Genomic DNA, 14,920 nt, shown 5'->3' with positions numbered 1-14,920 from the left:
TAGAGCCTGAGCAAATATTTGTAATTTACTCATTATATATTCCATATTTGTAAGAGAAAAAAAGAAAGAAAGCATAACATCATTGTCTGCACATAACACGTTCCCATTTCATAAATAATAAAACTACATCCCATATTATACATACGCACATATTGTACAACATGTAAAAGGTTGTGTAAATACAGAGAACATAAGTACTGCAGAAAATTTTACCCTGAGTTCTTTACAGGATTTACAAAAAATCTATGAGAAACCAATCCCCTATCTGTCCTATAGGAGATAGACTGGGGGACCTGAAAGCCTGGGCTTTCAACCATTGCAGCGGGGGGGGGGGGGGCGAGGGGACAAGAGAGGTAGAGGTAGAAATCTTCCTTTTCCTTGGGCTGGCCGTTTCTACCTGAAAACTGGTCTGGCGGAAGAAGAGCGAGCTAGGGTATCCAGCCAGCTTTGCCCGCGGAGAACACCGATGGACGAGAAGCGCGTGGAAAAGAAAGTGTTGCGTATGAGCTGTGGTGGCTTTAACAAGACAATAAATATTGAGATTTGAATATAATTCGAGATGTGAGATTGATTGATCTATCTCTGCTAGACTAGCTACTCCTCAGTGCACGTCACTGAAAAAATGCATGCAAGGTCAATTGAACATTATCCACTGTGTAGTGCTTTAAACTACACTTAGTCTAACACTACGTTTCGTGAAAGTACATCTTCTCTCGTCTTCAGGTGGACAAATTTATTTTTTCTGGTCGTGGGGATCGAACCTTTGAAAAAACAAAATCACAGGTCATAGGCTTGATCCCCACCACTGGCAAAAAATAATTTGTTCGCCTGAAGATGATGTACTCTCTCTAGTTTAAAGAACTAGACAATGAATAATGTCCAATTACATTGCATGCTAATGCAGAACCATTGTCACCAACATTCAGACAATTAATTATTAGTAAAAACATAGGGAGCGAATTTACAATATAGAGAAAGTCTCCAATTTTGTTAATTTTCGGTATACTAACTAATTTTCACCTCCTAATCACGAATCTGTTGAAAAAAACCGGGGGTCACGTCTGAAAATTTGAAAAAAAGCCGATTGATTTTTTTTATATATAGGTGTATATGCGTAGTTTTACGAACAAAAATGTAATCTCCTGTCATTGTGTCCAACTACGCCGTTGTTTTACAAGAAAATGATTTATGATGTTCAATTCTAGTACGATCCGTATTTTTTTCGATGAATTTAGGGGTGAAATGAGTGCTAATGGAACCTAACCTAACAGGCCTAACCTAACCTCGTGTGAATGGTTCGTGGGGCTACCCGTGGATGGTTTTTGGGGCTAACGTCAATGGTTCGTGGGGCTACCCGTGGATGGTTTTTGGGGCTAACGTCAATGGTTTGTGGGGCTACCCGTGCATGGTTTTTGGGGCTAACGTCAATGGTTTGTGGGGCTACCCGTGGATGGTTTTTGGGGCTAACGTCAATGGTTTGTGGGGCTACCCGTGGATGGCTTTTGGCGCTAACGAACAATTTTTGTACAATTTCCAGACGTGACCCCCGGTTTTTTTCAACAGATTCATGATTAGGAGGCCAAAATTAATTAGTATACCGAAAATTAACGAAATTGCAGACTTTCTCTATATTGTAAATTCTAGCCAAACATAGACATATATAGATATAAATCAAACGGTAAGAATTGACAATATAGAGAAAGTCTGTAATTTTGTTAATTTTCGGTATACTAACTAATTTTGGGTAAGAGTCTAGTTTACGTCCTTTTCCTAAGGAATACGTGTCATATATCGTTGGAAAGGTTATTGTATAATGTATAAGGAATTCAACAAAGTAAATCCCAAGGCGAGGAAAAATTTCCTGGAGGAGAAAATCGAGAAAAACTGATGTTGTCCGGATATGCGTGATTGAACGTACTGAGGACATTTTTCGATGATGAAGCACATATTTAGGGGTAAAATGAGTGCTAATGGAACCTAACCTAACAGGCCTAACCTAACCTCGTAGGCATACCTCGTTCCCGTGAATGGTTAGTGACAGAAAGTGTAAAAAGAAAAACTTACTTATCCTAAGAGATGCCGGAGCGCCGGCTGTCTGCTAGCACGGTTTTGAACGATGCACTGAATTATCGCTGGGGATAAACGTATTTGGCATGTATTTTACACTATCTAGAAGTTTTTGGAACCTGTTCTTCTTTAACACGCATTCACAAAACGGACACAAAGACGAGCATGCAGTGTTGTTAACTCCCATCGGTTACCACCAAAAGGCAAGACGGATGCAAACTAGACTCTAGCCTAATTTTGGCCTCCTAATCACGAATCTGTTGTAAAAAACCGGGGGTCACGACTGGAAATTGTGAATTTTGATGAAACCTTGTTCGTTAGCCCCAAAAACCTTCCACGGGTAGCCCCACAAATCATTGACATTAGCCCCAAAAACCATCCACGAACCATTCACACGAGGTTAGGTTAGGCCTGTTAGGTTTGGTTCCATTAGCATTCATTTCACCCCTAAATTGATCGAAAAAATAGGGTTCATACTAAAATTGAACATCATAAATCATTTTCTTGTAAAACAAAGGCGTGGTTGGAAACAATGACAGGAGATTACATTTTCGCTCGTAAAACTACGCATATATACAGCTATATATAAAAAAAAATCAATCGGCTTTTTCTCAAATTTCCAGACGTGACCCCCGGTTTTTTACAACAGATTCGTGATTAGGAGGCCAAAATTAGTTAGTATACCGAAAATTAACAAAATTGGAGACTTTCTCTATATTGTCAATTCGCTCCAATCAAACTTACCATAAACGTAATCATGAGGTCTCGATGATCGATACTTAGGCCTATTAATTGTGATGGTTTGAGCTTCCACCTCCATTGTTACTTATTTGGCCACAATTTTGTCACAAAACTTATTACAAAAAAATACTATCGAAGAATGACAGAATCGCCATCACTAACAAGAAGACATACCGCCATGCTTAAAACTAGTGCCGTTGTCATAGCAACCCGAAAGTACTATTCGATTGGATGGTTATTTTTACTCAAATACAAATTATTGGTCAATAGATCAGATGTAAACAGCAAGTGGTTTATCGAAGCAGACAAACAGGTAGAATTTTATTGAATATCCGTATTGTTATTTTTAAAGATTCACATTTACAGTATTATAATGTGAACAAGGAATGCATGTGTTGTTTAGAAGCTTTGAAATACTTTTCTTGTAAACGTATCCGTCTCTTACGTTAGTGAGCATACCGTCATGCAGAACATCTGTACCAAAGGACAATTTAGGGAAATGGTACGCAATGTTAAAAAAAACATGAGGACTGACAAATAAGAATATGCACACACGTTCCAACATCACATGGCTATATTACTCTTAGTTGTTATGCGCAAAATATGTTGCATTCACATTTGAAAGAAGCTATGACAAGACGTATGGTAAGAAACTGATCCGACGCAGTGTACGAGGATGTTCCCCTCTTCTATGCTTGACCATCTCGCCAGAGTTAAAACAAATCCAACCAATAAATGATACTGGTTTATGTCTTCGTCTGCCTTTGTTTCGTAAAACTGCTTCTTTATACTGTACTTGTGCAATGCACAATTTTAGTTCAGTAAACTCGGAATAAATGTATACCATCATATGCCTGTATGCGTATTATTCTCTTTCATGATGTTGTTGCTATTAAGTTTAGAACGTTAGGTGTATTGTCATACAAATTCACGTGTAGAATATGAAGCAAAAATGTATTTTCAGTATCAAAAAGTATGTCTTAAAAATTACAAAATCTACTTTACCCTGAAATGAGATTTGTTATCTTGTAATATATCCTAACTTCTGTGAGCGGGCTTTTTTTGGTTTCCTGTCTACTCGGACACAATTTTTTGCAGATTTTCATGCGAGGCTTGAATGGATTTTGTGTTCGAGACCAGATTTACGTGTTGCGTTATTTGAATACTAAGAGCTCTAAATCTGACCCACCTTACCTGATAAGGAAAGGATTTTGGGATAGTTTATTAATGCTGATAGCCCTAAACCTGGCCCACCTAATCTAACAACGAAAGCATTTAGCAATAAAATACTCCTATACATACCATGCACGTAAAGCAGATGACACTAGCAGAATGTATCCAAGAGAACAGTAAATGAATAGCCTCTCACAAACAGAATCACATAGGAGTATACGGGAGAGAAAAATTGTTCTCCAGAAGCGCACAGTAAGTAATCATTAAGACACTGAAGGATGTGTTAGACATAATTAGAAATCAAATTATGTAAAAAATGTCTGTGCAGCATGATAAATTCAGAATTAAACAATCGGACTTGGCCCTAGTTAGGGAATAATATTGGTAAAAATTTACTATTCACAAACACGTTTAACTTCTTTGTTTTGTCACTTTTAACATTTGTACTTACGTATTTGGGTACCACTTTACTATACCGGAGACACCTATCAATAATTTATTTCGCAATTTTTTTGGGTAAATTTCTCGTATCGAACAAACGGCTGAAATTTGCTAGTTCATTTAATTTGAATATTCGTACTTACGTACTCTGCATTGAGAAACATTGCTGAAGGTGGCATTTCGCTTATTTCACGCAAATAAGCTCTATTTGCGACATATCGAGTAAGTTTTCTTCGTTTCTTTTTGCCTTCGGTAACACGCAAAATGGCGATCACAGTTTCACTACCGTACTCGGCATGCAGTGTTTCCACCCCACTGCACCCAAAAATACCTACATAGCCCCACGAACCATTTCCGGGAAGGTTAGGTTAGGTAGGGTCACTATAGGTTACAATAGTGAAAAATTGGTTTCGAAAAAAAAATGCATAGCCCCACACACCATTCTCGCATAGCCCCACGAACCATTGACACATAGCCCCTCGAACCATTGACACATAGCCCCACGAACCATTGACACATAGCCCCACAAACCATTTGCGGAAACGCACCTTCTTCAGTTACAAAAACACGTGTTTGGAAACACTGACCGGGATTACGTCATCACACACAGGCTACATCCACCTGGAAGTAAATGGATGCAAGAGCTTTCGTGCATCGGTCAGACATTTATATCGAAAAATTGATTATTTACCGGCAAAATTCAATGAACGATGCGAGAAAACACTTCCCCGAACTTCCACAAGTCTAAAGAAACTGCATTTGGTAAGTGATTTCTCCTGTAAATTTGAAGAAATCCGTTTGTCCGATATGAGAAATTTACCATTTTTTTGCATTGCGGAACATTTCTTTAGGTGAAATAATGAATTTCTAACGAAAATAATGTCTATTTCTTACATTAACGAGTACTTACTGTTGTTCCTTATTTGCAACAAACCATCCACGGGTAGCCCCACGAACCATCACGGGGACGAGGTATGCCTGTTAGGTTAGGTTCCATTAGCACTCTTTTCATTCAATTTAGCATATACGGACAATACGAGAGCATATTGTGCTCTCGAGCAGAAAGCAAATGGCAGCAGCAGCAATAGCGCGTCGGAAATAGATTTTCGTAGAAAACCACATGCATTCGTATTAAAATGGATCAAAACCACATTCCCGAACATCAACAATGCTACAGAAAATGATTTGCGTAAGTACTTTCTCCTGTAAATTTGAAGAAATCCGTCTCTGGTATAGTAAAGTGTTACCCGTATCTGCTTCGTGGAACATTCTCTAAGGTGTATTCACATTTTTTTTTATCAAAGTAATTTCAATTTTTCACATTATGAGTACTTTTCCGCGCTATTTAGAAACATTGTTTATTATGAAGAACTAATTTTTGTAACGAGAATATTTGAAATGTGCGAAAAATCGAGGGTGTAGAAAAGGGTACCCGAGCCCTTCTTTCATTTCGTTTTTACACGTACACCTTCGTAGATCGTCGTGCTTGTGTTTTGTTGATTTTCATTAGGTATGCAGTGTTTCCAACCTTCTTATCCGAAAAAATTCATACATAGTTAAAATGCGTTGAACCATTGACACAAGTCATATTACGTAAGGTTAGGTTAGGCAAACATAGTTAAAATTCGTGTAACTAGTTATGTTAGGTTTAGTTAGGATAGGCACCACTTTGGCCCAAACATAGTTAAAATTCATTTAACTATGTTTGCCTAACCTAACCTTACGTAATGTTTCTTGGTGCTATCGTGAATAGTTCAACGGATTTTAACTATGTTTTTTTTTTTTTGGTTGGAAACACTGCATACCCAATGAACATCGACAAAACACAATCACGACGTGCCATGATGTACAAAAAGGTGTACACGTCAAAGGCTATTGTGCGTCGGAGAATTAATTTTCAACAAAAATAATGCATTTCCGCTATGACACATTCCCACATGACAGAAAGCACCTTCCAGATGTTCAACAGTGCTAGAGGAACTAATTTCCGTAAGTAGTTTCTTCTGTAAAAATGAAGAAATGTGTTTGTGTATAGTAAACATTTACCATAATATTAGCCTACTGAAATAATGACTTGCAATATATATCAATTGTGACTCCTGTATTCATAAATATATTGTATTTGAGCTAACCATTACTATAGTGGGATATATATTTTTGGTCTCTCAAAGATTTCTTACAAACAGATTTTACACTTACTCTGATGTGATCTGCAAATCCTTTGCAAACTTATCATCAATTGACTAATGGTTGAGAGTGATCTCTTGGAGTAGCGATAGGAGGAATTGTAGTAGCCTATAGACATTTGGTCAAGTTATTGTATCTTGTAGTTGGTTGTTTCTATTGTAAATATTTTTCAATGTTTGTTGCTTCAAAACATAAGTTTCAACTCAAATAATGGAAGTGTGATCAAGATGTGTCCCAAAGTACTTTGTAAACATCCTTAAACAGTGGCGGCAATTGGATTCCAAAACGGGGGGCCAACTTCCCCCATGATCCTCAAACTTTGATCAATATTTCTATATAATTGGCAAAATTTAGGGAGAAACTGTAGCCTGATGAACCCATGCATGGCTAGACAATTGTCTATAAGCATAACCATAACTATTTTGGTTATCTAGAAAATAATTAACATGTTCTATGACTAGTCAGAGTTAAAGTTTTCTTTGTTTCAGCAATGACATCATATGATTCCACTACTAAGTTAGCTGTTCGAGACAGCTTTGATGATGATGATGCAAGTGATGATGTTGATGATGAAGTATTTATACGAGATGGTAGGAATGGCTTTAAAGTGGATGACGAAAGTGGAGTTAAAAGGCCACTTATGGCACCAAGACGAAAGGTAAGTATTATCTATTTACTTATGATAGATTTGATTATGAATTTGGGGTGAATGTTTGCTACTTGATATGGGAGAAAGGATAAAGCATTCATCTAATTGAAATGTAGTGTGCTATCTTCATAGCAACTTTGGAAGAATAATGTGATGTCATTACTCCATTAACTGAGGTGAAAATATCCTGAAATGTGATTCATAGTAGGTGGCATCTGTCTAAACTTTTTGTCCGTCTCTGTGTGTTAAATATCATTGTATGCATGTACAGAAAAATAAGGAAAGAGAAGAAAAGATTAAAACATAAGCATAACCACCCTATTGTAGTCTGGATGATCATATTACATGTGCTATTTGACCTCGAATTGGTACTTCTTGGCCATGGCATGATGTTTCTCACAAAAAAATGTTTTATGATGATTAGACTGCAACAATGTAATGTGGCATTTTTGCAAACCCCATGAAACACCAAAACACCAGAAAAGTATTGGTAAATACATTTCAATCCAATTCTTTCTGATACCGATACATCAAAATTACTATTGGCTCAACTCTGGTATATATTTCACAGGACATTGATATCTTGTGATTGATATCACGTGATAAGAATACGTTGTTTAATAACATCTGTGACTAGTGCATAAATTGAAGTATGTACACCTTAAGACTTTCAAATATTATTAATCATGTGAATGTGAAGCATATATGGTTAAGTTAATACTAAAGGAAAATCAATAGATACTACAATGTTGTGTCAAGTAATTTAATACCTGATTTTAATGTTTTAATATACCCTTATTTATAAGGAGTGTGAGTAAAGAATGCATTTTTTTACATGACAATATTGATTGATTTGGTGTTTTAAGTCCACTTTATGCACAGTAAAGCTTAACACCCACTGGGACGTGAAGAAACGCTGTAATAGAAAGCAACATAACTTCTGTTGCCTGCTTCTATTGAAATCAAATCGTGTAACACCCACTACAGGGAAAACACATGGAACCGAAGTGGGAATTTCCGTGCCAGAAGTCTGCAAGTTATCTTAAAGGTTATCGCCCACTCAAATGCCGGAAACGTTTCTGTTGCTGTGTTTCTCCATGTCTCAGTGGGCATCAAGTTTAAGGCTAATCAGGACTGGACCTACAGTTTAAAGTGGGATCCTAACCACTATATGCCTCCACCAGGTATCAAACCCAGGACCCCTTAATTACAAGGCAACGACGCTACCACTGCTCCGTTGGGGAGGCTTTACATGACAAGAAAATGAGCAAATAAGCATGAGAGATCTATCTATTTGATACACACAGAATATCAGTAATTCATATATTTTTATCAGTGTACACACTATTAAGGAGTTAAATAAGAACAACAATATTTGAAACTCATTTTCAACTCAACTTTTTAAATTAAATTTTGTAATATTTTATCTATACACTCACAAATACATATGAAGATATTTATATAAAAATGAATTAATTTGTGAATATTTTTTCTTACCAGTGTGCAAAAAATGGACATCTTCATGCTGAAGTTCGAAAAGTTCCTCCATGCAAAGTACTATGTGCCCCATGTTGTTATGCGGTTATAGCCTTATCAGTACTATTAGGTGAGTTCTAGTCCATTACAACTTATATGTAAATCAGTCTGTTCTTGAAACAAAGTCTGTCCAGGTTTACATTTTGCTAAATACACAAGCTTTCATCACGAGTGTTATTAAAATGTGGTGTAAATATGCCACAAATGGTACAATATTTAAAAAATGTGTCTTCATCTGTGATATTACTAACAGTTTTCACCTGACCAGTCTTTCATACTGTTCTTGAAGTATAACTGTGATAAATAAGTGTAATTTAGCAATTGAATGTTACCATATCCAGTTTCATTTATATTGAATGGTATGTAGTACACCTGCCGGGTAATGAGACACTAATGCCTGGGCCTGCAGCCAATTCCTCTGTGGGGATCGTGTTACTTGTCCCCAAGTGTTCTTATGATTGTTCTTTTATCCATTTCATTAGCATTCACCTTCATTGTCATGATTAGCTAAAAATGACAAAAAGTAAACCAAGTGAACAATTGCTAGAGGCACATATTTTTGGTAAATAAAAAAGTAAAATTTCGTTACAAAAATTGAGTCAATTTCGGGTTCAAAAGCGGTAAATAGAATAAAATATCGGTGTTATAGCGGTGAAAAATTGTGTGAAAAGTGGTATATAAAAAGACATTTTGGTTTTAAAATTGTGAATATAATACTAAATTTGATTTAGAAACTACACTTATTCCACAGAATTAACATTTCACTTCTAATAGCACATTTATGTAGTTATCAAGAGTATTAAGTTTATTTCTGTGTAAAGGAGGCAATTTTTGCTTCTCCAATATTAACTACAGAATTAATCAATTTTCCGGGAATTGCATAACTCTCAGGATAATTCAGACCTCAGAAGGTGTCGCGTCGGTGAATAAACCCTGAATTTCGTGTTTAAGAGTTAATTTCACTTTTTGCAGTTCATTTCGCATTATTTCGTGACAAAACATGGTCACAAAATGCATCTCACACCTTTCAAAAACATGAAAAATTAACACTACAATGTGTTTTTTCAAATTTCGTTTTTTCGTTAAAAACGAAATATGCATGCCCCTAACAATTGCATTGAATATTAAAATTTTGAATCATGAAAAATTAGGTTGTTGAGAAAGAATCTGATCTTAAGCTGGAAATAAGGAAAGTTGCGTACCTTTTGTTTTTCCTCTAATCTCTTTGAATGAGAACATGGGTAACTTTTTTTAGTGTCCCTTCAGCAATTACATCACATTAATTGTCATCTTTGCATTTAGGCCAAAGTGGGGGAAAGGTGAAGCGAATGAAGAATATAAACAAAGAACGTGGCGATTGTAGTAAAAGCTTGGAAATTTTCCAGAAGTAATAAATTAAATTGAATTTCAATTTTGCAAATTTTTATTTATTGTGTATTTTTGTTTTCAGGTTTGATTGTGTTAGTAGTGTACCTCATCAACACCTTTTCATTTTCTTTTGGCCATTTCACATTTTGGAAGCCGAAACCTGAAAAGTTGTTAGTGCCGTGCAATGAAATATCAGTAGAGGATGTGTGGACAATGAGTTTCCCAAAGATGCTCTCCAGGACAGCATTTAGGTTGAACGATATTAATAAGGATGGAATCGTGGATGTCATTTTTGGCTTTGGAACAGGTTAAGTTTTTTGTCATTTTTACCTGATTATATTTCACAAACTTTATATTTATCCTAATTTCAATTGACGTATGCTGACACATTATTACATTACATGGTGATTTATGAGAGGGTTCATATTGACGGAAATCCTGGAAAATATGGAAAATGAGGGAATTATGCAAAAATGTTCAAAAACCTGAAAAAAATATTATATTTTAACTAAAAACTTATTTTACTTTTACGTTCCAACTGATTTGTTTTTGGGGGAATATTTTGCATAGAAATGCTCTTTCACCAATTTTGATTAAGCTTGATTTGTTTATGATGCACAGTCGGAGACATAATACTTATTTATTAGTAGGGACATGAAGTTTTCGTTTTATTTTCACCTAAATTTCGATGTTATTTTTTACTGCAATTCGGTGTTATTTTTTGCTGTTTAGAGCAAAATTCGGTGTTATTTTTACATGCATTTTTACTGTTTTTACTTAATATTTTTACATTGTGTTGGTTCTGGAAAATTGAGACATACTTTTAATGACAAAAAAAATATTGCTTGCCTTTGTGCATTTGGAAAACTATTTCATCTCATCAGACACTAAATATGAAATGTTTATTGAATGATAACACCCAAATCTTTGAACACAATCATACACATCACATTTCCATAACAATGCCAAAACAACGTGCAGGGAAAACCTAGAAAAGTCAGGGATTTTGGTTTTTGAAAAGTAGTGGGAACACTGCATGACATCTTGTGAACACAAATAATCATAAATAATTCTGCAATGGGTACATACGGTGAAACCTCCATTTTACGTTTTTCAGGGGACCAAGCTAGAAAGTCTTGAAATGCGGGAAAATGTAAAATTGGGGTTCCACTTTAATCATTATTTTGAATCCGAGTTTTTCGTAATGAGACAATATATGCAATGTAACAGAGTAAACTGAAGAAATAAGCCAACAATATTTTTTATAAAACATGTAACAAAGTATTTAGTTTCCAAAAAATATATATTAATTAATCCCTGAAGCGCATTGGTGAAAAATTGCCTTCTTATCCTCATTGCTGGAATCAGATAAAATATGTTAGAAATTACAGGTTTTCTTGGCTTTTTCTCAGTTGTTTCACTGGAATGAACAACATTGCATAAGCAAAACCTCAGTTAATTTTCCCATTTTCTTCAGATAGTCAATTGTGATTTACATTCAAAACCTAGGAATCCATTAAATGTTCCTACAGTTTGAGTAACAGTGTTGAAATCTTGCAAGCCATAAAACTTGAAAATGTCATGACTGCATTTCATTGCATTTATCACATAGTGATGTTCTGTATGTGAACAAGGACATAAAATAGTTGAAATGTAGTGATGTGTTTGAGAACCAGTGCTTATGATTACACTGTATAATTATTGGCAAATTGTTAAACTTAATAGTACACACACATTTTATTAGTACCTGAAATATGGCACATTATTTATGAATTATACATTGGCTGTAAAAGTGGAATTGTTACCTCTAATAAGATGTGAGCTTTAATCAACTAGTTGTAAAATTTCTGAGTTGAATTGTGAATATTTAAAGAAGAAATTTTGCTTTCAAATGGTATGCTATTTATTTTTATAGATATGTTTATTTTTTGTTTACAGATTGTCTCTCGTAATGTATGTTCGTAACATGTGCTTCATTGTGAGTGCGTATCGTTTTTATGTAAGTTTTTAGTTTTATTTTAAATTTTTTTTTTTTAAATTAAAAGTCCACATTTGGTGTGAATAGGTCACCTGACAGTAGAACAATGCTAGATGTGTGCATTGCTCTGTTGATTGGCACTAAAAAGTAACTTACACTTTGATGCTTTCTTGACAGAACGTTGCTAACAATTCAGTACATTTACCTTTCCTTTTGAAGTGCCTTGAGAAAGAAGACATGAGTTGTTCATGGTATTGGCAACCACATGTAAAGTACACTTCAAATTTAGTACATAGGTCAAACTGGTATTCTGTGTGAAATTTTAAACTGTAACAACCATATTGTACAAGAGTCTGTAGAAGTGAAGATATAGTCAATTAAACATGTTCATGTAGCATATAAAAACAGGAAATGACTAATACTTGTTTCAGGTGATACATTTTTCATAGAAATATGTATAGAAAATAGAAATTTGTTCATGAGTTTTTTTATTATAAATATATAGTGTCAGTTGTTATACAGATGTGGCCACGGTGGCTCAGTCGGTAACGTGTCTGACTACCATGCTAAAGGTACAGGGTTCGATCCCTGGCCGGTTCAAATCCGGGAACTTTTCTAACATTGGAAGCAACCCCTGCGCCCACCCGGCATCGAATGACATGGGTACCTGGGGGAAACCCTGGGGGGGGGGGGGTAAAGGCAGTCAGGGGCATGATGCTGATCACATCACCTCCACTCACGACCGGATCAAGAAAGTGTGGGGCGTTACCACCACACCCCCTATATACCTTCATGGCATCGTGCTAAGCACAGGGGAGCACTTTACCTTTACCTTTTACCAGTTGTTATGCTAAGAATCTTATAATCAACTTCGTCATGTGTTGACTTCATCTACAAATTTACAATAGTTCCATGTAGCTTGCATTAAATTAGATAATAATTTATTTGCCTATATATTTTGGTGATTCCCTGCTACCACTCACAAATGGCTGTTAATTAGCATTCAGTGTATTTTATTCCAGATTAATTTCAAGAATGTATCTGGTCAATTTCGCCCATGGCTGTTCCTCTTTATTTTAGGCTGGTTTTCTATGTCAGTTTTTTTTACCTTGAAATTCTTTTATTGTTAGTTTGTAATTTTCTTTAAAAGTATTTGTGAAAATTGGAGGCCCTGTCCTTTATCTGCATTTAGAATTCGGCTGTAGTGAATGCTTCTTTTATAGTATATTTCACTTGCGTAAACTCTTGATCTTGGTGATCCTATGTCCTTATTCTGGAGTTTATTGTTTTGCTCCTTTTAGATACTTTTATGCTTTCCTGTATTGTGTTGATTGTTCTACCAATGCAATGTTGAGTATGTATTTCACATCATGAACACTTGCACTTATATATCTGAAGAGTTCCCCCTATTCTTTTAAAATTACAGTATCTTTATTATTCATCAAAATGGACAGAATGGTTATGAAAGACAAGAAATTTTCACTTGTTGGGAATAACCTCTATGCAGTGGGGATTAGACCCCATCATTTCGCACTCGGTAATAGCCAAATGGTTAGCACCCTTGACATTTGTGCAAACAGTCCTAGGTTTGATTCCTGGCGGAAGATACCAAAATTTTAGTGTTGACCCAGCATCGTCAGGACAATTAATGAACTGACAATGCATCACTTAATGAAACACCATTTTCAGACCCTGGCTCTTAAGGTGTTGTTGCACTTCTTTTTAATGAGTAAGAAAATGAAGTAGAATGTTACATTGCTTCAGTCTTAGATCTTTTCTAATAGATTTAATGTACAAGCCACAAGTGTACTCATTTTCAACATATAATTAGTGTTACAAATTTACAGGTGCCGACGGTTTAAACTTGCCTGATTTTGTGTGCGATCTGTACTTTGCTGGTAAGAAACCATGCTTTGGTGGTGTTCTTGCTCTTGATGGTAAATCTGGCGATGTTATATGGGAACATCTCACGCAACATGAAGTTTATGCTGTTAATTGTGGAGCTGACTTAACGGATGATGGTACGAATGATTGTCTTATAATGGGAAGAGGAGGTGTAAGTACCTTGATTAATTTATCTTTTATTCAAGTGTGCATAATTATACCGGGTGATATGTTTCTGATGTCAGAATAGTAAACCGTTGTGTACAATAGGTTAATGTACATATATCTTTGAACAGTTTGTTATAATATATGCAGAAAGGATGTAAGTTTTGAGTGAGTGCAGGTTTATGGACTTCAGCCATGTGGCTGTTCTAGTGTGCATATAACACTCCAAAATTTCACATCCCATACGATACATTGTGCGGTGTTGTGGCATGACCACTATCTTTATCTACCATGAACGCTAGCACCATGCGGCCGAAGTCTGTAAACCTGCACTCACTTAAAACTTACATCCTTTCTGCATATATTACAACAAACTGCTCAGTGATACATACATTAACCTATTGTATACAACGGTTTACTTTTGTGGCATCTCAAATAGATCACCCGATATATTTCAAAGAAATAACTTGTATTAGGTGTAGACAGATTACATTCAAATTTGATACAAAGTTGTAGTGTATTATGTTTTTGCATCTTCAACTTCTTCCAAGTGTCTGTAACTCGTTAAAGGATGGCTGGAGTAGTAGTTGTCACAGTAACATGCAACATAATTAGCATGTTATTTCTCTGTAACTAATCAAGATTTGTTTCAGTTCTTTTTTTTCTTTAGTACTTTTTTTCATATGAAGGTTTGATAAATATCAAAACAATTCACTTAATGTTAGTATTCT

At 35.5% G+C, this 14,920-nt stretch overlaps 2 protein-coding genes across 2 annotated transcripts in view; one reads left to right on the top strand and one right to left on the bottom strand.

The window, feature by feature from the left end:
• The window catches only part of LOC145978896 (cilia- and flagella-associated protein 91-like), a 49,278-nt gene extending 46,222 nt beyond the window's left edge, over window positions 1-3,056 (bottom strand). The window contains exon 1 of the mRNA XM_083111837.1: window positions 2,812-3,056. Coding sequence (XP_082967963.1) covers window positions 2,812-2,887 — 76 coding nt within the window. The 5' untranslated portion in view covers window positions 2,888-3,056. The remainder of the gene's footprint in view (window positions 1-2,811) is intronic.
• A 28-nt stretch (window positions 3,057-3,084) lies between these two features.
• LOC145978895 (uncharacterized) overlaps window positions 3,085-14,920 on the top strand; it is a 38,312-nt gene continuing 26,476 nt past the window's right edge. The window contains exons 1-5 of the mRNA XM_083111836.1: window positions 3,085-3,121; window positions 7,098-7,267; window positions 8,759-8,864; window positions 10,245-10,469; window positions 13,988-14,196. Of these exons, the coding sequence (XP_082967962.1) occupies window positions 7,100-7,267; window positions 8,759-8,864; window positions 10,245-10,469; window positions 13,988-14,196 (708 nt within the window). The 5' untranslated portion in view covers window positions 3,085-3,121; window positions 7,098-7,099. The remainder of the gene's footprint in view (window positions 3,122-7,097; window positions 7,268-8,758; window positions 8,865-10,244; window positions 10,470-13,987; window positions 14,197-14,920) is intronic.

This window comes from Lepisma saccharinum, chromosome 25, assembly GCF_977018435.1.
Source record: "Lepisma saccharinum chromosome 25, izLepSacc3.1, whole genome shotgun sequence".
NCBI lineage: Eukaryota > Metazoa > Arthropoda > Insecta > Zygentoma > Lepismatidae > Lepisma > Lepisma saccharinum.
This window is presented reverse-complemented; position numbering and strand designations above follow the sequence as displayed.